The 23,873-nt window shown below is 40.2% G+C and overlaps 1 protein-coding gene across 1 annotated transcript in view; it reads left to right on the forward strand.

The window, feature by feature from the left end:
• Positions 1-12,598: 12,598 nt before the first annotated feature.
• PCCB (propionyl CoA carboxylase, beta polypeptide) overlaps positions 12,599-23,873 on the forward strand; it is a 123,428-nt gene continuing 112,153 nt past the window's right edge. The window contains exons 1-3 of the mRNA XM_006846644.1: positions 12,599-12,799; positions 21,595-21,714; positions 23,138-23,206. Coding sequence (XP_006846707.1) covers positions 12,599-12,799; positions 21,595-21,714; positions 23,138-23,206 — 390 coding nt within the window. The remainder of the gene's footprint in view (positions 12,800-21,594; positions 21,715-23,137; positions 23,207-23,873) is intronic.

The raw sequence follows: 23,873 nt of genomic DNA on the forward strand, positions 1-23,873 counted from the left end.
TGTCAGGACGGACCAGTCACTGGAGAAGGATATCATGTTTGGTAAGATGGAGGGTCAGAGAAAAAGAGGAAGACCCCTAGCGAGATGGATTGGCAAAGTGGCAGCATCAAAGGGCTCAAGAGTGGCAACAATTGTGAGTTTGGCCTAGGACCAGGCAGTGTTTCGTTCTGTTATACATAGGGTCACTATGAGACTGTACTGACTGATGGCACTTAACAACAACAACATACCGAGTTCTGATTATCAAGGCATTGATGCTAGGTCAAGTGGGTACTATCTGCAAGTTCAGGCATTCTTGTGCATCTCCCCTCACTTCATACCAGCTGGATGCTTCACTCTCAGCTCTAGTCCTCCGTGACTATGTCCTTTTCCATGGGCTTAGGTATCCCCATGTCTCACCACACTTTGGACCAACTAGTCCTTCCTCTTCTCTCTCTCATCTTAGATCAACGGGAGTCTATGAAATGTGGTTGAACTCAGCCCATTTCTTCATTACTGCCTTTCCCGCTCTTCCACTCACTTGCAGACCAACGTGATTGCTAGCAAGCTTACATGCCTGCACATGTGTTCCCTTTGAGTTTCAGTCTTGGAGGGGGGTTGTCCTGAAGGGATTTGATGGCTTACCTTGATGGCTCCCCAGCAAACAACTTGCTTGTTCTTGTAGTAGTCAATCATGCTGCCATTTTTGTTTTGGGCTTTTCCTGCTGATCTTTCTTTGAAGATGTATCTTCTGTTGCTCTAGCTATTCCAGGCTGGTCTGCTTGTCCTTGCTAATGGGAATGTCCCACCTCAGAAAGTTCTGAATGAGACTCAGGATTCCACCTAAGGTCGTATACACTGCAAAGGTTCTTCAAGAGGCCTATTTCACTGGGCAAGTTCTAGAACCCCTTTTAGGTATTCCAATCAGTTATAGGCTGAAGACAGGCTTGCAAGCTTTCTAGAATCATGTTTCCAGACATTCCTTTCTATCCCACTCAAGTGTCTATTTTTCAATAGTAGGCAAGGGAAACCAATATTCATAAGCATCTTAATATTATTTCTCCTCTTCAGACTATGCCTCGATCCCTGTATCACAGAGCCTTGTTTTTCCAAGGTCAAGCATGCATCACTATTTACTTCTGTGCCATTTAACCCATGCACACCGGTCTCAATGTTCCCCTGTCTACCCCCTCCCCTTTCTTATGTATTGCCCTCCCCAACACCTGAACTATGATGTGTCTGCCCCCACCCTGTGCTCTACTGTCAAGACTTCTTTTTTCTTAGATCCAATGTCAGCACTCACAAAAGCAGTCAAGAAATCAAACGATATATTGCACAAGAAAATCTGCTGCACAAGTCCTCTTAACATGTTCAAGAGCAAAGGTATCCATTTGAGGACTAAGGTGCTTCTGACCTAAGTCAAGGTATTTTCAGTAGCTTCATATGCACATGAGAGTTAGACATGAATATGGGAAACTAAGAGAGGAATTGATGCCTTTGAGTTAAGTTGCTATATTGAAAGTACTATGGACTGTCAAAGAACAGACAAATCTGTGTTGAAAGAAGTAGAGCCAGAATGCTCCTTAGAAGCATATATTTTGTTTTTGTTATTGTGTACCATTGCATTGGTTCAACACATAATGACCCCATAGGGTTTTTGAGGCTTGAAATCTTTGCAGGTGCAAAAAGCCTTATCTTTCACCCAATGAGTGTCTGGTGGGCTCAAACTACCAACCTTATGATTTGAAGTCTTGTGTTTATTCTACAGAGCCAGCACACTCCCTGACTGTTGGTTTTGTTATTGAGTATTGTTGAATCAGTTCCAACTCATAGCGACCCTGTACAGAGTTACTGAGGATGAGGAATAGCTGGTAGGTTAGCAGTCCAATGACCAACAGTTCGTGAAAAAAAAAAAAAAAAAAGACCACAGATTCAAATATATTTTATAGAGATCCCTTTATTTGTATTTTTATTTGAAAACTTTTAATTGTGAATTGAATAAAGTTTTACAGAGCAGATCACTAGTTTTACATTCAGCAAATCATATACTTAGGTTTCATTACAATGATTGCAATCCCCTTCGTGTACCATCAGTTACCAGTATTTACCTTTATTTACTTTAACTCTTGCATTCCTCTCTGTTTCTTCCACTACTTTTATCTTTACTGTGCTAACTTCCCTCTTGTTGTATATTGCCTTCCGCATCACCCATGTTAACATGTACCTACCTTCTAGTGGTAAATAATTTTCTCTTCCTTCCTACCCTTGATAACTATCATAGCATGTTTCTTTTTTATTTCATTTATTATTTCTTTTTTAAAAGACAGCAATTCCCCCCTACTTTTCTTTCTTCTCTTTTCCTTCCTTCTTAATAGTCTTCCCCAGCACCCAAGTTAGCATGTATCTACACTCTACCCTTCTCTTCCACGCCTGGTAACCATCATAAAAAGTTTATTATAGAATGAAAACCTTAACATTTTACAGTAGTGGTCTAGTATAATAATCTGTCCTTTTGCGATCCAATGATTTCTCTCAGTATAATGTCATTCAGGTTTCTTCATGTTATGTGGTGTTTTGCAGATTCATCTTTATTCTTCAACGTTGCATAATATTCCATTGTGTGTATGTATCAAAGTTTGTTCAACCATTCCTCTGCTGCTGAGCTGTCTCCATCTTTTTGCTATTGTGAATAATGTTGTCATAAACATGGGTGTGCATATATATTTATTCATGTTATGGCTTTTGCTCTTATTTCTGAGAATGTGCCATACCGTTTTCCATAGCAATTGCAGTATTTTATAGTTCCACCAGCAGTGGTAAGAGGGTTCCATACACTCTACACCCTCTTCAGCATTTGTTTTCTGGTTGTTTTTTTTTCTCTTTCTACTTTCCCACAAATACTGGGGTAAGATAATATCTCTTTGTTGTTTTGATTTGCATCTCTCTAATGGTTCTGGTACAGTGATGTAAGATAAGCACTGGACTGCTAGCCACGAGGTTGGCAGTTCAAACTACCAGCTGCTCCTTGGAAAACTGTATACAGGGTTGTTATGAGTCTAAACTGACTCAACAGCACTTACCAACAACAGCAACGACTAGTAATCATGAACGTTTCTTCATACTCTTGTTGGTTGCCTGAATGTCTTCTTGATGAAGTGTCTGTTCATGCCCTCTGCCCATTTTTTAATTGGATTATTTGTCTTCTTCTTATTGAGGTGTTGAAGTGTTCTATAAATTGTAGACAGTAGTCCCCTGTCTGATATGTCATTGACAAAATTTTTTCCCCAGGCTGTGAATTCTCTTTTTGCTCTTTTGATGAAATCTCTTGATGCACACAGTGTCTAATTGTCAGGTGGCCTTAGTCATCTCTTTTGTTTTCTGTTGTTTGTATGTTTTCAAGTACATTTGATAGTGTATTTATGCCATGAATCAGAGCCCCTAAGTTTGTCCTTATTTTTTTCATTGATAATCTTTATAGCTCTAAGTTTAACATTTAAGTCTTTAATCCATGTTTAGTTTGTTTTTGTATATGGGTTTTGTTTTGTATATGTATATGTGAGATATGGGTCTTGTTTCATTTTTCTGCAAATGGACTTCCAGTTTTGCCAACATCATTTATTGAAAAGACTATCTCTTCCCCATTTAATGTGTTCTGGTACTTTGTCAAAGATAAACTGAGCATAGGTATATGGGTTTACTTCTGAGTTCTTAATTCTGTTCCATTGATCTATGTATCTTTCACTGTACCAGAAGCAAGCTGTTTTGATTACTGTGGCTGTGTAGTAGGTTTTGAAATCAGGAAATGAGAGGCTTCCTACTTTGTTATCTCTATAGATTGCTTTGGATAGTGTTGATATTTTCACAATATTAAGTCTTCCTAATATTTTGTAGTTTTCTTTGTATAGGTCCTTTGTTTCTCTGGTTCGATTTATTGCCAAGTATTTAATTTTTTGGGTTGCTCTTGTAAATGGTAGAATCCAGGTGTGAAGCTGCAGGATAATGTCCTGGGTTGCAGGGTCAGTTTGAAATGAAAGGTTAATAGTTCAAACTTACCAGCTGCTCCTCAGAAATCCTATACAGGGTTGCTATGGGTTGGTTCCGACTCAACGGCCCTTAACAACAACAGCATTGTAAATGGAATTGTTTTCCTGATTTCCTTTTCAGAACTCTCTTTATCAGTGTAAAGGAATCCATTTGATATTTGTATGTTGATCTTGTACCTTGACACTTTACTGAATCTATTGATGAGTTCCAATAATTTTCTTGTGGAGTCTTTGGGATTTTTTTAAGTATAGGATCGTATAGCCTGTAAAGAGTTTTAATACTTCTTTGCCAATTTGTAAGCTTTTCATTTCCCTTTCTTGCCTTTCAGCACAATACTGAATGTTGTTGTTGTTAAGTGTCGTCGAGTTGGTTCTGACTCATAGCAACCCTGTACAGAGTTTACGAGGAGCAGCTGACCTTGTGGTTCAAACTGTTCTTGCGGTCCAGTGCATTATCCTACAGTGCCACACCAAGACTCCTACAATATTGAATAGAAGTGGAGATAAAAGGCATCTTTGTTCTCAAGGGGAATGACTTCAGTTTCTCACCTTTGAGAGAGATACTTGTTGTTGGTTTTATATGTTTGTCCTTAATTATGATGAGGGATTTCCCTTCTTTTTTTAAACTTTTTATTGTGAATTGAGTGAAAGTTTACAGAGCAGATCATGAGTTTTACATTCAACAAATAGTATACTTTGCTTCATTACATGGTTGCAATCCCTTCCATGTTCCAACAGTTAACAGCATTTATCTCCATTCATTCTAACTATTGCATTCTTCCCTGTGTCTCCTGCTACCTTCATCTTTCTTTCCTCTGTTAACCTTTCTCTTGTTGTATGTTGCCTGCCCTGTCACCTATGTTAACATGTGTCTATCCTCTAGCCCAGATTCCTGGTATGGCATTGTAGAATCAGCACTGGACTTCAAACCACAAGGTTAGGAATTCAAACCCACCAGAGGCTTCTTGGAAATACTATACAGGGTCACTGTGAATCAGAACCGACTCAACAGCACTAAACAACAACAACACTGTAGCTCATAAATAGTTCCTGTCATATAACCATCATAGATTGTTTCTTTTCTCAATAAAAAGTCTTTTAAAAAAAAAACCTTTTTACATTGGTCTCATACGATGTTTGTCCCTTTGTGATCAAAGGCACTTAAAAACCAAAACAACAAATTTCACTCAGCATAATATCCTCCAGGTTCAACCATGTTGTGAGGTGTTTCACAGATTCATCATTATTCTTCAATTTTTGTAGCATTCCATTGTGTGTATATACCAAAGTTTGTTTAACCATTCTTTTGTTGATGGGCATTTAGCCTGTCTCCATCTTTTTGATGTTTCTTGGAGACAGCATATTGGAGGATTGTATTTTCTTATCCATTCTGCTCTTAAGTCTATTGACTGGAACATTTAATATTTTTACAGTCAGTGTAATTATCATACGTGTGAATTGACCATTGTAATTTTTCTCTGTGTGTCCTTTTGTTTTTGTTTTGTGCTGCAACTGAATTCTTTGTTCCATATAATTTTCTCTGCTCAGTAAATTTTGCTTGTGGGTCTTCTTGTTATTTTAATTTCTCTTGTGTTAATGTTTACTAAATCTTTCTGATTTTCTTCTTTTTTTATTTTGATGTGCAGGTGTATTGTTTTTCTTTTAGGTTACCCTGTAAATTATTTATTTTTCCCTGCTTAAAACAGTTTGTTTTATCTTGAAATCTACTTGACTTCCTTGTCATTTGAAAGTTCTGTATCTACAAGATAGCCTCTTTTTGCTTTCTAGTTGGCTTATCCATGCAATGATATCTTTTGTTCCCTATTTTCAGTCTTGTAGGTTTGTTTTACTTTAAATACTTCTATATTTGGGTTGAGTTTTGGGTGGTGGTGTCATGTATGATAATCTCAGTTTGTTGCCTGCTGTTGTTGGTTCTCAGTCCAAAGATCACCCTTTGGCATTTTTTTGTAAAGTTGGTCTGGTAATTACAAATTGCTTTTAATTTCTGTTTATCAGGAAATGTCCTAATTTCGCCATCGTATATGAAGGAGAACTTTGCTGGGTATAGGATTCTTGGTTGGCAATTTTGCCAGAAGTCCTTTCTATTGTTTAGTGTTTTTATTAGGAATAGTATTGGATTTTGTTAAATGCCTTTGCTGCATTCTTGTCTTTATGATATTAGGGAAGTTTTCTTCCAAAAACTCTTTTTGACAATATTCTCTGTGTTTTTTAATTGTCTCTTTTTGTTCTGGAATTTTAATCACACTTAAGTTATTCCTCTTCATAGTATCCAACATAACTCTTAGGCTTTCTTTAGATTTTTAAGTTATTTTTTCTGATTATTCTTCTAGAATAAGAAAGTTAGTATTGAGAAACTATCTTCCAGCTCACTAATTCAGACTTCCCATTGCTTCGACTCTACTCCTGTGCACTTTCAATGTATTCTCCATTTCTGAAATACTCATATTAATTTTCTGCACTTCTAATTGCAGGTTTTGTATCATTTCAAATTTTGTATTTATTTTGTCTGTTTTTGTCATGTTTGCCTGAATTCTTCTGAACTTTTTGTCTGTGTTCTCCTTGCTTTCCTCAGTCTTTCTGTAAGTGCTTTGCAGGAACTTAATATCATTCTTTTGAATTCTTTTTCAGTTAGTTCCATTACCTTTTCTTCCTCAGAAGCTTCTTTTTCAATCAATATCTTGGTAATTTGTTCCATTCTTTGTTGTTTCTTTGTGTGAGCTAAAACTGCCTGTTGTTTCTGGGACATTGTGGTATTGTTTTATTGGTATTTAATTGATGATTTATGTTGATGTGTTCTTAGGTTCACTAACTGTCTCCTGTAGGTGTTGTTAAAAAATGGAAGCATGTGCACTGTTCTCCATTTCCTGTTTGCACATCTCAGTTTAGAGTGGATTTGACTAGTGTTGGCTGCTGTCTATTGTTGATCAAGTATCATAGGAGCTGGTCTTGGCTCTTGCTCATTGGGTGGAGCTGTAGAGTGTATGGTTGTAGCTGGGTTGTAGGGTCACAGTTGCTATCTGCTGTTGGGTGGGAAAAAGGATAAATCCCATACACCCCGCTGACCACATACATACACACCAGAAAGCAAAACAGAATAAACAAGCAAGCAACCAATAATGAAAAGAGAAAATAATAAAGGAAAAATAGGGGGAAAAACCAAAATAGGCAGGGAAGGAGAAAACAGAATATAAGAGCTAGGAAAAGAAATGAGCATCAGGAAAATAGAGCTATAGAAGAACAAATAAAAGAAATAAAAATAATCCTTAGAAAAACCAGGGAGAGGGAAGACAAAAAGAGAGAGTAGAGCATAGTTAATAAAAATCAAAAGGGACAAAAAAAAAAAAAAAAAAGAAGAGGGAAAATTAGAGAAGAAAAGGTTAAAAAAAAGTGGAGATATAAAAGATAAAATACAAAGACTAGAAAGAAAAAAATCAGAAAGAATAAAAACAATGAACAACAAAAGGGAAAAACAACAACAACAACAACAACAAAAAAGACCCCAAAACAATAAAACAGTATAACTGTTGGAGCAAGAGAGAAAATTCTGGGGGGAGCTGGGAGTGGGGGAGGAGCTCCTGCAAGCCAAGGATCTAAAGAGGTATGTGTGCACTGGGTGTGACAGCAGATTTCCTGGCCCTTGATTGAGTTCCTATTGGTCTCAGTATGATCTATGTTCAGGCACTCAATACAGAAGTAGTTCATGAAGGCCCTTGATGAAGTTAGTTTCAGTGTCTGTTAGAATCACAGGGCAACTGGAGGCAGGGTGACTGGTTAATTGCTGGTCTGGTGGCTCTGTGGGTTCTGTAGGTCCTAAGGAAAGCCCACCTGAATCCAGATACCAAAAAGGCACACCAAAGTAGCACAGGCATTCCCCACCTCACAGTAGCATGGCTCCCAACTCTTTGGTTCCAAACTCCCAGAGAATGGGTGCTGTGCTGGGTATAGATGAGGGTGGGAGCTGGCCACACCTTTGTTCACCAGGGGAGCAAGGGAAAAAAAAGAAGGAATCACATCTTTCCAGTCGATTAAGTAACTCTGCCCTGCTTGGCCACCTTCTGTTGCCAAAGCTGCTCACAGCGTTTCAGGGTGGTCATGCTGGTCTGGCTAGCTGTGCACCAGTCAGTCTCCCTCTCTTGCTGTCCCTGCTTAGTTTCTACTCCCAATAAGCACTCCATCCACCTCTATAACCTTTCTTCTGATGTTCACAGTTCCAGGATTTTCATCTGTATCTCTTTTATTTGGTCTCTCGTATCTTTGTTGTAGGGGGTCCATGTAGTATGTCTGTCTACTACCATCTTACTGGAAGTTTCTTCCTATTATTCCATTTTTGTAGGTCTCTTTGTATTTTTTTTTTTTTTGTACTAGTGTTTTATAGCTTCCTTTGTATAAGTCTTTTGTTTGTCTGGTTAGATTTATTCTTAAGTAATTAGTCTTTTGAGTGACTCTTGCAAATGCTATTATTTTATTGATTCCCCCCCCACCCCCCAAACTCTCTTTATAAAGGTATCCAACTGACTTTTGTATGTTGATCTTGTACCCTGCCATTTTCTGAATGTTTCAATGAGCTCCAATAAATTTCTTGCTGAGTTTTTGGGATTTTCTAAGTATAAGATCATGTTATCATCAAATAAAGTTTTACTTCTTCGTTAATTTGTTGTTTAATGCCGTTGAGTCAGTTCTGTCTTACATCAACCCTGTATAGGGTTTCTGAGGAGCAGCTGAGGGGTTTGAACAGCCAACCTTTTGGTTACAGTCTAGTACTTAACTTGGATGCTTTCAATTTCCCTTTCTTGCATTATACCTCTAGCTAAGACTTCCAGCACAGTATTGAATTGTTGTTGTTGTTGTTAAGTGCCGTCGAGTTGGTTCCCACCCATAGCGACCCTGTACAGGGTTTCTGAGGGTGTAAATCTTTATGGGAGTAGAAAGCCTGATCTTTCTCCCACGGAGCAGCTGGTAGTTTCGAACCGCTGACCTTAAGGTTCGCAGCCCGATTCGTAACCACTACGCTACCAAAGCTCCGTTATTTGCCCTTGGTAACCACTAATAAAATTGTATTTTTATTTACTTGTCTATTGAATAGGAGTGGCAATAAACAGTCTTCTTGCCTGCTTACTGTTCACAAGGGGAATAACTTCAGTTTCTCTCCATTGTGAGAGTCGACTGTTGTCTTTTTTTTAAATTAGCAAGCTTTAGCTTATTTTGGAGATTTTGTACTTTTCCTTAATATTAACAATTTGAATGTTACATGTTTCATTGTTGTTATTGTTATACAATAACAATACAACCTTTCTATTGTTATTGTTATACAATAACATACAACCCTAGGCACAAGAGAACAAAACAAAGGCCGGTTCTGCACCAGCCTCACAGGTGTTTTCATGTTTGAGCCCATTGTTGCTGCTATTAGGTCATCCATTTTGTTGGCAGTCTTCTTTTTCGATGACCTCCACTTTTCCAAGCATGATGTCCTTCTCCAAGGAATGGTCCCTCCTGATAATGTGTCCAAAGTACGAGAGACAAAGTCTCACCATCCTGGTTCCTAAGGAGCATTCTCACTGTACTTATTCCAAGACAGATTTGTTTGTTCTGAGAGTCAATGGTAATTTCAATATTCTTTGCCAACACTATAATTCCAATACATCAATTCTTCTAAGGTTTTCCTTATTTATTGTTCATATTCACATGAGGCTACTGAAAATATCATAACTTGGGTTAGGTGTGTCTTAGTGGCTGTTGGTTTCATATGGTGGTGGTGGTGGTGGTGGCGTGCTGTGGAGTCAGTTCTGACTCATTGCGACCCTGCATAGGATTTCTGAGGCTGCACATCTTTACAGGAGCAGAAAGCCTCATCTTTCTCCCATGGAATGGTTGGTAGTTTCAAACTTCTGACCTTGAGGTTAGCAAGACAGAGTTTTAAACCCACTGTGCTACCAGAGCTCCTTGTTCGTTTTGTATTTTGTATTATGTTGAGACCTTTACCTTCTCTTCTTATTTTGTTGAGTGGTTGTTGTTTTTTTAATCAGAAATGGTCGTTGGATTTTATAAAAAATGCCTTTTCTGCATCGATTAATATGATCATGTGTTTTTTTCCCCTTTATTTCAGTTATGAGGTGGATTACGTTGATTGCTTTTTAATATTGAACCTTCCCTGCTTATCTGGTATGAACCCCATTTGGTCATGATGTATTATTTTTGATACGTTGTTAGGTTCTATTGGCTAGAATTTTGTTAAGAATTTTTACATTTATGTTCATGAGGGATATTGGCTATAATTGTCTCTTTTAGTGATGTCCTTGTCTGCTTTGGTTCCAACTCATGGATATCCTCTATAGGGCTTCTGAGAAGTGGCTGGTAGGTTTGAACTGTTGACCTTGCAGTTAGTAGTCCACTGCTTATCTTACAGCACCACACAAGATTGTTGTTGTTAAGTGCTGTCAAGTTGGTTCTGATTCATAGAGACCCTGTATAGGGTTTCTGAGGAGCAGCTGGTAGGTTTGAACATACTAGTTCACCATACCAGGAATGGTGGTGGTGGTGGTGGTTATGCGCTGTGGAGTCAGTTCCGACCCATAGTCACCCTGTATTGGGTTTCCAAGGAGAAGCTGGTGAGCTTGAATCACTGACAGTGCAGTTCAAATGACTTTGCTGTCTGATGCATTAACTCACAGCGCCACACCAGATTGTTGTTGTTATGTGCCATGGAGTCGGTTCCCACTTATAGCGACCCTGTACAGGGTTTCCGAGGCTGTAAATCTTTACGGGAGTAAAAGCTTCATCTTTCTCTCGCAAAACAGCTGGTAGTTTCGAATTGCTGACCTTGAGGTTCGCAGCGGTTACGAATCGGGCTGCGAACCTTAAGGTCAGCGGTTCGAAACTACCAGCCGTTCCGCGGGAGAAAGATGAGGCTTTCTACTCCCGTAAAGATTTACACCCTCGGAAACCCTATACAGGGTCGCTATGGGTCGGAACCGACTCGACGGCACTTAACAACAAACAACAACAACGCTATCAGAACACTTCACATTTGCCGGGCAGGTGGGCTTCATGCAGTTACATTATGTTATGATTGTTTAGCTCTCTCCCCAGCAGAGTAAGCTACCAAAGGGCTGTTCTGCTCACCACTGTGGTCCCTGCACCTTCAGGCCTTTGTTGTCATCGTGATGTGCCATGGAGTCGGTTCCGACTCATAGCGACCCTGTACGGGTTTCCAAGGCTGTAAATCTTTACGGCAGCAGAAAGCATCATCTTTCTTGTGCGGAACAGCTTGTAGTTTTCGAACAGCTGACCTTAAGGTTTGCAGCCCGATTCATAACCACTAAACTACCTTTGCATATCTAGGTGAACAAGTCCTACTCCAGAAAATGCAATTCAGTTCTTAGCACACAATAGGTGCTCAAAAATTCTTGCTAGATTGTACTGCATGAATAGTTAAGGCTGAGTGCGTATTTTATGAAGGTCCCAAACTGGAGCTTGGCGGGGTTAATGATCAGTGTTAGTAGTTTTACGTGGTTAAGAATGAGACATAGGTCAAATAGTTCGTGGAAAAGTTCCTCTATCTTTCAATTCCATTTTCCCACAAACGTTTTCAAAGTCTCTTCATACACACCTCGCCTTGAAAAGATGTCCGCTAGCTGTGGAAATACATGAACCAGCTTCCAAAAGTTCAGCTCCAAATACTTAGGACAGTGGTTCTCAACCTTTAAGTAAGCTTCACAATCACCTAGAATGCTGGTGAAACAGAATTTCGTACTCCACCCGAGAGGTTTGTTTTGCTTTTGTAAATCTGGGGTGGAGTACGAAAATTTACATTTCGAAATTTCTCTCTGGTGATGCTTACATATCTGAGTTCACTCTTTGATAATTACTCACTAGTGGGTAAGGATCTCAGTACTTGGCAATTAGTAGGCGTCTGTGTTTGGATCCACATGTTTTGTCTTGACTTTTTATCAGTTACTCTACCTTTTTGTGTTCCATTTGCCTCACCTGTGAAATCAGAGTAATATGAGAATTATTTGGGAAGATTAGATACACTAATGCATGGTAAATGCTTAAAACAACACCCACTAAGCAGTGTTCATTAATTGTTGGCAACCTATCTACTGGTGTGGCATCACAGGATAAGCACTGGACTGCTAACCGTAAGGTCAGCGGTTCAAACCCACCAGCTGCTTCTCAGGAAACCCATAGCCGGTCGCCGCTCCTCAGAAGCCCCATGTAGGATCACTACATAGGTTGGAACCCAATCGACAGCACTTAACAACAGCAACAGCTATCTATTATTTTCTTGAAGTGGGATTATAAATGAGGGATCCAGGAAGCCAGATAAGAGCAAGGGGTAAGCCTATCTTCTTCGCAGTCAACGGGTAACAACATCGGAGGGCCAGTCATACTTTTCCTCTAAGCATGACACCTTCAGATCTGACATGTTTTCCCATCAAGCCCGCAGTTAGGTCCGCGTCCGTGGAGAGCGCAGGCGCAAACCTCGCCGCGCCCACAGTTGACGCACATGCGTATTCTTGAGGGTGGAGTGCGCGTACGCTTGCATTGCAAAAATGGCAGCAGTAATGCGGATGGCGGCGGCTGGAACAAAACTATGTGTTCTAGTGAGCAAACTTGGGATCCAGCCTATGCGGGCTGCCGCAGTCCGTAGTCTTTGTAGCCAGCCCATCTCCGTTAACGAGCGCATCGAGAACAAGCGACAAGCAGCGCTACTAGGTGGAGGTCAACGTCGTATAGACGCGCAGCATAAGCGAGTGAGTCACGCAAATGGGCTGCCCCACCCCCGACTTTTACAGCCTATCACAGCTTGCCTGGTTCGCAGCGCCCCAGCACTTTTAGCCAATCCGCTTGATCCGAGATGGGGTGGGGCGAGAATGTTCACCTTGAGCACCTGTGGCCTTTCTCGTGGAGGCTAGTATAACTTGGATGGCGTCTTTGTGCTTTATCCCGTTCTGCCTTCCTTTTGCAGTTAGAGACAGATCTGGTAGCACCCCAGCCGGCATGTTACTTACCAGCTATAAACTTTTGGGAAATTTACTTAATCTCTAAAAATCAGATTATTTTAAACCACATAATATTACTGCTTTTGTAGTAATGTTGTTAGATCTAAGTAGTGAAGCAGTGATAGCAACGATATAAAATCTGCGTATTCTTGTGTCGCATGGAAGAATGGTGATAATTTCTTTCTCCTCCATTATGCAAGTGGGAAAAATGGAGACATATATGACAGGGCAAGTAACTCGGGCAAACACATTAAGCCGAGGTGGGGTATGTATGTGTGCAAGCGCAAGCGAGCAGGGAACTCCTGTAACCTCTGCCTTCTGAATGCCAGCCGAACCGTTTAGTGTTCCGCATGCCTGACATCGAGTAGGAAAATAAGTGTTTCTGGGAGTGTGTGGTCTGCTATAGATGTTTGTATGAAGTGGGCAGCTGCAGTACTGCTTCCCACGGGCCGGAGTTCTGGGGTGAGAACGCAATTACGCCTTTAAGACAGTTAAAGTGTTTGGAGACGTATTGGCTGGGTCATTTAGCAGAAGAAGAAACTGAGGATGGAAGAGATGATTTGGGACTTGAAACCAGGCTGATCATTAAATGCATCACTAATCCCGTGGATGATAGTGGACCGATGTGCTGGGCGATTTAAATAGCCAACGGTAAGGTGCAGAAGTGAAAATCTTACAGGTGAAGGACACTGAGATGTAACTTACAGGCTTGGTGGTGATGACTGGGGTTAAGGGCTGGAGTCTTTAGGGTAGGTATTCAAAGCAGTCTAATGTGAATGTTTTCAGATGTTGCCGTTTGACAAGACTTTTTTTTTTTTTGACGTTTTTAAGTGATTACAGCAAATGGCGGCTCTGCTGCCTGCCAGAGAAAAGCCAGTTACTTGGAGACAGGGGTATGGTAAAGCAAGCAAGGTTTAATGTATATTGAAGCTACAGAAAGGCAAAGGGGATTGCTTGTCCTCCAAAGACTGCCTCCCCTGGGAAAAAGGGGAAAGAGGAAGGGGTAGGGACTTCTTTATTATGCCTATCTCAAGTTGTGCTGATCTCTGGAGAAACTTCAGGAACTTCTTTCTTCCTCTAATAGCCCTTGGGGTGGGTGTTAACTATTGATTAACCAAAAAGAAAGAACAGGTTAGCACTAATGACCTCTCTCCTTACAAGATGGAGTTGCTTTATCCAGCAGTAGCGTCAAGAGTGAGATGTTAATGTGGGTGATGGTTTGTGGTGGCTTTGTCAAGAGTGAGGAAAATTTTAGAACTTCTTCTGGAAAGGCTTGCCAGTGCTCCTTTGTATTCTTTCTTTTGGGACCTGTCGCCCTCCCGCCACCCTCACCCCTCCCAAAACATCCCACTTCTTCCCACTTTGAGCCTATTGTTGTTGTTGTAAGGTGCCATTGAGTCAGTACCAACTCAGTGACCCTATGCATAGCAGAACGAAACACTGCCTGATCCTGGCCCAACCTCAGTATTGTTGCCACACTTGAGCCCATTGATGCTGTCACTTTGCCAGTCCATCTCGCTGGGGGTTTTCCTCTTTTTCTCTGACCCTCCACCTTATCAAACATGATTTCTTTCTCCACCGACTGGTCTCTCCTGACAATATGTCTGAAGTATGAGAGACGAAGTTTGGCCATTTTGGCCTCCAAGGAGCACTCTGGCTGCGGTTCTTCCAACACAGATCTCTCTGCTCTTTGGCAGCCCACGGCACTTTCAGTATTCTCCTTCAACACCATAACTCAAAAGCATCAATTCTTCTACAGTCTTCCTTATTCACTGTCCAGCTTTTGCATGTATATGAGGTTATTGAAAATACCATGGCTTGGGTCAGACGCACCTTAGTCTTCAAGCTGACATCTTTGCTCTTCAAAACTTAAAAAAGGTCTTGTGCAGCAGATTGGCTTAATACAATATGTTGTTTGATATCTTGACTGCTGCTTTCATGAGTGTTGATAGTTGATTGAAGAAGAATGAAGTCCTTGAGACTCTTGGTGGCTGGTGGCTGTGTGTCATGGAGTCGGTTCCAACTCAGTGACCCTTTACAGGATTTCTGAGGCTGTAAATCTTTACAGGAGCAGAATGCCTCATTTCTCCCATGGAACAGCTGGTAGTTTTGAACTACTGACCTTGCAGTTCACAGCCCGATTTGTAACCGCTACGGAACCAGACTATTAGGAGCAGCAGATAAAGATTCTGTAACCATCAGCTTTCAGAAACGGTATTTCTCTTGTCAAAGTTAACAAAGTTAACCTAGACAGGAAATAACCTCAGACAAAAAATATTTAAATACTGCTGGGAAAAGGGAAAATGATCTTTAAGTTTTGGGCTTCTTTATAATAGTTATTGGCTTCATAGGGAAGATAATTTATTGTTATTGTTGGGTACTTGGGTTGGTTCCAACTCATAGCAACCGTATGCAAATAAAACAAAACACTGCCTGGTCCTGCGCCTTCCTCATAATCGTTCTTATGTTTGAGTCCATTGATGGAGCCAAGTGTCAGTCCATCTTGGTGGGGATATTTTAGTTTTTACTGACCCCTCTTACCTTACCAAGAATGATGTCCTTCTCCAAGGAGTGGTCCTCCTGATAACATACCCAAAGCACGAGAGATGAAGTCTTGGGATGTCCTCGCTTCTAAGTGGCTCTCTGGCTGTATTTCTTCCAAGACAGATTTGTTTTTTCTTCTGGCAGTGTATGGTACTTGCAGTATTCTTGACCAGTACCATAATTCAACTGTATCAATTCTTGTCCCACCACTTGTTTGTCAGTTTGTCCTTGTGTGGTGCCTTGTGTGTTTCTGTGATGCTTCGAGCTATGCACTGGTATTAAAAAATTCCAATAGGGGAATTCACAATGAACAGGGTTCAGCAGAGCTTCCAGACTAACAAAGATTAGGAAGAAGGAGAGGCGGACCACTTATGAAGGACAAGCCACTGAAAATCCTATGAATAGCAATGTAACATTGTCTAATACAGTGCTGGAGGACGAGCACTTTAGGTTGGAAGGCACTCAGAATATGACTGGAAAAGAGCTGCCTCCTCAAAGTAGGTGGTGGTGCTTATGTGCCGTGGAGTCGGTTCCAACTCAGCAACACTGTACCGGGTTTCCGAGGCTGTAAATCTCTACGGGAACAGAAAGCCTCATCTTTATCCTGTGGAACAGCGGATAGTTTCGAACTGCTGACCTTGTGGTTCACATCCCAATTCGTAACCACTGCACTATCTTCTCAAAGTAGAGTTGACATTAATGACATGGATGGAGCAGAACTTTTGGGACCTTCATTTGCTGATGGGAGACAATTCAAAATGAGAAGATACAGCTATAAGCATCCATAATACAATAATCAAAACATGGCATGTACAAAGCATGAAAGTAGGCAAATTGAAAGTTGTCAAAAATGAAATGGAATGCATATGGACTGCACTAGGAATTAGTGAGCTAAAATGGACAGGTATTGGTCTTTTTTAATTGGACAGTCATATGTTTTACTATGCTGGGAATGACAAATTGAAGAGGAATGGTGTCACATTCATTGTCAAATAGCATTTTAAGATCTATCTTGAAGAACAATGTTGTCTGTGAGAGAATACTATCTATACACCTACAAGGAAGACCAAGTCCTGATGTGGTGCTGTAAGATAAGCACTGGACTGCAATGTCAGTTTGAACCATAAGGTCAGTGGTTCAAACTCACCAGTCACACCTCAGAAACCCTGTACAGGATCGCTATGAATCAGAACTGACTTGACGACACTTAACAACAATAAGGAAGACCAGTTAACATGACTATATTTCAAATTTAAACACCAGCCACTAAAGCAAAAGATAATGAAATTAAAAAATTCTACCAAGTTCTTCAATGGGAAATCAATCAAATATGCAATCTAAATGCATTCCTAATTGCTGCTGATTCGAATGCAAAAGTTGGAAACAGCAAGTATCAGTAGTTAGAAAATATGATGTTGGTGATCACATGGTAGCCTTCTGAAAGACCAGTGACTTAATGCAAATACCTTGATCCTTCGTTGTCTCTTCAAATGGTGGAATGCCAACCAATTTCTTTTTGGTATAGTAACTCTGTATTTTTGCCAGCTTCTTTTGATGCTTACTGCATTTTTCATTATTTTGCCCATAAATCCTTCAGTATTATAAGTGAAGCTTGAATTTTTTTCAGCTTAAGAAATACCGAGCATGTTCTTCCTGTTTAATTTTTAACTCTAGGTCTTTGTACATTTCACTGTAAAACTGCACTTTGTTTTTGAGCTCTTCTTTGAAATTTTCTCCTGTGCAGTTCTTCATCATTTTTTACAATCCCTTTAGCTTATCCACCTTTAAGAGCCAGTTTCAGTGCCTCTTCTAACTTCCATTTTTTTCTTGTCTTTTAATGACCTTTTTGCTCTTTCCATATGTAGTGTTATTGATGTCATTAGTATCTAATGCATTAAATCTGTTTTTGAAATGGTCTTTAAATTCAGGTGGGATATATTCAAGGTCATATTTTGAATCTCAAGGACTTATTTTAAATTTAGTTAGCTTCAGCTTTAATTTGCATATGATTAACTGATGGTATGTCCGTAGTCAGCCTCAGGCTTTGCTTTGGGGATGTTTAGCTTCCCCATTGTCTCTGCCATCATATGTTGTCAGTGTATTTCATCAGGTCCTGGTGTGGCGCTGTGGGTTAATGCGCCAGATTGCAAAGCCGTGTGAACTGCAAGGTCGGCAGTTCAAGCTCACCACCTGCTCCTTGGAAACCCTATACAGGGTCGTTATGGGTCGGAATCAACTCGGCGGCACTTAGCAACATCCACGCATAGTCACCATTTATATTGCTGAAAAAGGTTTTTGCAAAAAGAAGTCATTAGTTTTGCAAAATTGTACTGCAGTCTCCAGCATCATTTCTATCAACAAAGACATGTTTTTCAACCACTGATCCCACCTCTTGTTTCCAGTTTTTGCATTCCAATTACCAGTTATCAATGCATCTTGCTTGCATGTTTGATCAATTTCAGTCTGCAGAAGTTGGTAGAATTCTTCAGTTTCATCATTACTGGCTTTGGTGGTTGGTGCTTAAATTCAAATAATAGTTGTATTAACCAATCTTTGTTGTTGTTAGTGCTGTTGAGTTGATTCTGATCCATAGCGGCCCTGATAGGGGTTTCCGAGGAGTGGCTGTTGAGATTGAACTGCAAACCTTGTGGTGCAAAGTGACCTTGAGGTTGAGTGCTTATCCTATTGTGCCAAATCAGGACTCCTTTAGTTATATAGATTAATACCTGTCACAGATAGCATTGCATTTCAAGATATATCTATCTTGAAGTGTTCTTTTTGAGGATGAATGTGATGCCATTTCTTTTTGATTTATTTTTCCTGGCAAAATTAAACCGTATGAGAGTCTTAATTTTAAATGACCAATACCTTTCCATTTCAGCACACTAATGCCTAGGATATTGATCCATATAATTTTTGATGACTTCCACTTTTCTGGATTCATACTAAGTGCATTCTGCATTCCAATTATCAATAGATGTTTGCAGCTGTTTTTCTTATTTTTGAGTCATGCCGCATTAGCAAATGAAGGCCCCGAAAGCCTTGCTCCATCCATATCATAAAAGTTGACTCTTTTGAGGTGGCAACTCTTCCTCAGTTGTATTGTAAATGGAGCTCTGGTAGCATAGTGGTTATGAGTCGGGCTGCTAATCTCATGGTCAGCAGTTTGAAACTACCAGTAGTTTCCTGGGAGAAAGATGAGGCTTTCTGTTCCCGTAAAGATGTATAGTCTCAGAAATTCTATGCAGGTCACTGTGAGTCGGAACTGACTCTACAGCACATAACCACCACCACCAGTTCTGAAGTACTCATCTTCTGGCATGGTGTAAGACAGTGTTTTATTGTTGCTCATAAAGTTTTCATTGGCTAATCCCCTCAGGAGTGGACTGCCTATTTCTCCTTCTATTCTGGAAGCTCAGCTGAAACCTTTCCACTATGGGTGACCCTGCTAGTATGTAAAACACCCGCAGCATAGCTACCAGCATCACAGCAGCACACAAACCACCACACTAGGACAAACAAACAGATACGTTATTCTGGTTCACCTAAATAGAATTATATATATATATATGGAGTTTCATAGTCCCACAGAAAGAGGATTCTGGATATAAGAAACTAGTCAGAAGATACTTTTTATTTGTCAACTCTTACCGTTATTTTTCAGAACATCTCTATAGTGTAGAAATTTTTTTATCATTTCTAAATGACACAGGTAATACTCATTTTACAAAACTAGAAAATAGAGGTCAAAACCCTAATGATTTGCACACATACACATATTTTTTATTTTCTATTCTAAGGCATATTTGTATATAGTCATTAAAATTATATATCTGTAGAGATGTTTGTTAATGTTTTATTAAAATGTGCCAATATTTCCTCATGATCTTAATCTTTGAGAAATTTAGATTGTTTTAGATTTTTTTTTTTTTTTTAAAATGTGCCAATATTTCCTCATGATCTTAATCTTTGAGAAATTTAGATTGTTTTAGATTTTTTTTTTTTTTTTAATTATAATGCTGAATGAGCATCTTTGGATACAAAGCCGTTCCACTCTCTTTAAAATTTATTTTGGACTCTTGCCATATAATAGATTGCCATTTGAACTATTTCCTTAGAATAGTGGAATTACTGGGTCAAAAGATAGGAAATTTTAGAAGCTCTGACATACATTGCCAAATTGCAAATTTGTTAAAATTTTTGGAACAAATTTTTAACAAATTGCAAATTTGTTAAAATTGCCAAATTGCAAAGTTGTTAAACTTTTTGGAACAGTTTATAGTATTACCTGCTTATCTGTTTTAACACAGTCTCCTTGATTAACACAGTCTCCTTGATTTAACACAGTCTTCTTGAGTAATGATATCCCTCATTGTTGACATCTGATGGATCTTGACTGAAAGCATTGAATACCAGAAAGATGTTCACCTGTGCTTAAATGACTACACAAAAGCTTTCAGTTGTGTGAATCATGATAAACTATGGGCAACATTGAGGGGAATGAGTGTTCTGGAATACTTCACTGTGTGCATAGGAACCTGTACATAGACTAAGAGGCAGTGGTTTGAACAGAGCAAGGGAACACTGAATGATTTAAAATGAGGGTCGTATTCTTCTACTGTACTTAATCCGTATGTTAAATAATTCACAAAACTGGATTGTATGAAGAAGAATGTGGTGTTAGGATTGGAGGAAGACTCATTAACAATCTGTGATATACAGATGATCAACTTTGCTTGCTGAAAGCATAACAGTCATTATGTGGTTGGCACAGGAGTGGGCAGTGTCTCATTCTGTTATGCATGAGGTCACTATGAGTTGGAACTGACTCAATGGCACCTAACAACAACAGCACTTTTTTTAGATTAAAAAAAAAAACCCTTACCAGTGTGAGATGGTTTTACAGGAGACTTGGCCGGGGTGTTTGGGTGGGATTGAGGGCTGTGAAGCCTAAACCATGAAGGCTTTTTGTAGGCGGAAGATTACAGTCTTGTCACCTTAAAAAACGTTTTTTATTTCTCTTGAGAGGTTTTCAGTGTTGTCTGCCCATTCCCCTTTTACTCAGCCAGATCCTTCTGTGGAGTGTATCATTACATTACTGTCAGATGTTGTGTCTCTAAGCTGAGCTCCCAGTGGAAAATGTTGTTGTTAAGTGCCGTTGAGTGGGTTCTGACTCATAGCGATTCTGTGTAGGGTTTCCGAGGAGTGGCTGGTGAACTTGAACCACTGATCTTGTGGTTCAAACTGATGTTGCAGTCCAGTGTGTTCGCCCACAGTACCATACCGGGACTCCCCAGCGGAGAATGGTGATGGTGGTGATAGTGTGCCATGGAGTTGGTTCCGATTCATGGTGGCCCTATATAGGGTTTCCAAGGCTGTACATCTTTACTGGAGCAGAAAGTCTCATCTTTGTCCTGTGGGCCTTGAGGTTAGCAGCCCGACTCATAACCACTACGCTACCAGAGCTCCTTCCAGTGGAGAATAGGAGATGGAAAAGCCCCTGGATGAGGCAAGAGGAGAACCAGGAAGTAGTGGGTTTTTTGGAGTGTCATCTGGACCCTGGTGAGATGTGCTTCTGTGGGTTTCCCTAGAACAAGCCTATGAGACTTGGGGTATGGCGTCCAACCCTTCACCAGGCCTGCTTTAGTTTCTTTCCTACTGATACCCAATACTCTTTTATGCTCTGTAGGCCTCAAGTAGGTGTTTGTGAAGCTAATTAATGTTGTTCCACAGGCAGGCTCTCTTTAGTCCCATTTCTTCTCCACCTTTTCCTTCTCTTATTTCCTTATTTGCCTTCCACAGTTGGATGGCTCCTGGAGCACCCTGTCTGTCCAGATTTCCTTATCCTCTGATACTTACTGATTTGCATGTCTGCCTTGGGGACAAAATAGTGGCTTTATCATTAGGACGAAGGGGCAAAATCTGGCCTTCTCCTCGGCTTTCCCCTTACTTTGCTTACAAGTCCATGATAGTATCACTGAATGATCTCTGTTGCATTATAGGGAAAGTTAACAGCCCGAGAACGGATCAGTCTCTTGCTGGACCCTGGCAGCTTTGTTGAGAGCGACATGTTTGTGGAACACAGATGTGCAGATTTTGGAATGGCTGCTGATAAGAATAAGGTATCTCTATATTTTTCACCTGTGGCTGTGCCAGCCTACCCACTAAAGTAATGAGTCTATACTGTTTTTTCTGAATTCTTTTGGGACTCAGAATACAGACATATCTGAGTTATTATGAGTTTGGATCTAGACTTCCGCTATAAAGCGAGTCACATGAAGTTTTTGGTTTCCCAGTATATATAAAAGTTCTGTTCACGCTATACTGTAGTGTATTAAGTGTGCAATAATAGCACTGTGAAGAAGTTTGAAATATGAGAATTGCCATAATATGACACAGAGACAGGACATGAGCACATGCTGTCGGAAAAATGCAGAAATGGAGCTGCTCAGTGCCAAGTTGTCATAAACCTTCAAGTCATAGAAAATGCAGTGTCCGAAGTATAGCAAAATTAAAACACAGTAAAACAAGGTGTGCCTGTACATTTTAAGTTTTTTTCAGATTTGAGGTCCTGAAATTGCAGAACCTCTGTAAAAGCACTCCTAAGCTTCTCAGTACTCCACTCATCTTTGTCTACAGATGGAGTGTGGGTGGGCTGTTCATACACTGTGCTGTGATTCTTGCTCTGTTCATAGGTCTCTGGCTGTGGTTTCAGACCTCTTGTTGGTACAAAAAGATAGACTTGTAAGCAACAGTCTTCCCATTGTGTTCTGGTTTTTCCAAACACCAAAAAATCCCCCAAACAAACCTCACTGCCATTGAGTTGATTCCATTTCATAGTGGCCCTATAAGGCAGAGTAGAACTACTCCATAGGATTTCCGAGACTAAATTTTTACAGAAGCAGACAGCCTCATCCTTTCCTTAAGGAGTGACTGGAAGCTGTTAACCACAGACCTTGCAGTTAGCAACTCAATAGTTAACCCACCATGCCACCAAGGCTTCTTGTTTAGAGACCAGGAACACTTAAAGGCTGACTGGTTGTCTCTTTTGACATACTTTAAGTTTATGGCTTGGTGTTTTTGAGGTCAGAATCACCAGCACTCTTCTTCAGTGTGATGCTCTTTGTTTTGTTAAGTGCTGTCGAGTCAGTTTTGACCCATAGCGACTCTGTATAGGATTTCCTAGGAGCATTTGGTGGGTTTGACCCACCAACCTTGCTGTTAGTTGTCCATTACTTATTCTGCAGCACCACACAAGATGATGGAATATTCCCTGTACTTTTTAAAGCCCCTTTATATATCCTAATTCTTCCCATGATTATTTAATAGTAGTGGCTTTGGGCGGGGGAAGGGGGGGCCTCTTGATTATTCTGCTTTTAGGAAGAATGGTGAGGCTTGGGGGATTTCTTTCTATTTTCTTTTGGGGGGGATTTCTTACTTGTAACTTGTTCATTTTTATTTTGTTTTTCTTGGGGCATAATTGCTGAACTCATTGTAAGAGGTATTTGCATTTTTAACCTTTATTCTTCCATTTTTTTCTGGCAGTTTCCTGGAGACAGTGTGGTCACTGGACGCGGCCGAATCAATGGAAGATTGGTTTATGTCTTCAGTCAGGTATTTCATAACTCCATACCTGTACGTAGAAACTCATAACTTTCTAGCTGTGGGGAGAGCTAGGAACAAAGTATGTGAGAAGAAAACAGTCTTGAGGAAAGTAAACTTGCCTGTAGTTTGGGACAGATGAGGGATTTACCTTCTCTGTTTCTCAAGGCATATCTCCAGAGTATTACACTGTGGATATTTTCTTAGGGAAGAACAGTCTTTAATTTTTTAGGGAGGGTCACAGTGTAGTAGGCATATCAGAAGCTGTCCCAGGAACTAGGATATTCCACATTTGTGAGATTCCTTTTGGTGGGGTTCGATGTCTTCCTGGAGGGCTGCTGTGTGGACAGGAAATGTGCAGTGGCTGCAGCCTGGGTGGAGGGGACTTGACTCTCAGAACCACTGACCCTTGAGGTTTGGACTTTCATCAAACTGTTCAAAACAGTTACATAAGGTTATATCAAGACATAAAATGTATTTAAACTGAAACCATAGGAGAATGTGGTAATCAGACTATGGTTTCCTCTTTGAAGACATCTCTGGTGTCCAAGCCATAATCTCCACAACCTGTGAATCTGTTACTTTATATGGTAATGGGGGATTAAGGTTGTTAATCACAGTCATCGTGTGATGCTGTGGGCTAATGCTTCAGACTGCAAAGTCGTTTGAACTGCAAGGT

The sequence above is a fragment of the Chrysochloris asiatica genome, unplaced genomic scaffold (genome assembly GCF_000296735.1).
Source record: "Chrysochloris asiatica unplaced genomic scaffold, ChrAsi1.0 scaffold00028, whole genome shotgun sequence".
Taxonomy (NCBI): Eukaryota; Metazoa; Chordata; class Mammalia; order Afrosoricida; family Chrysochloridae; genus Chrysochloris; species Chrysochloris asiatica.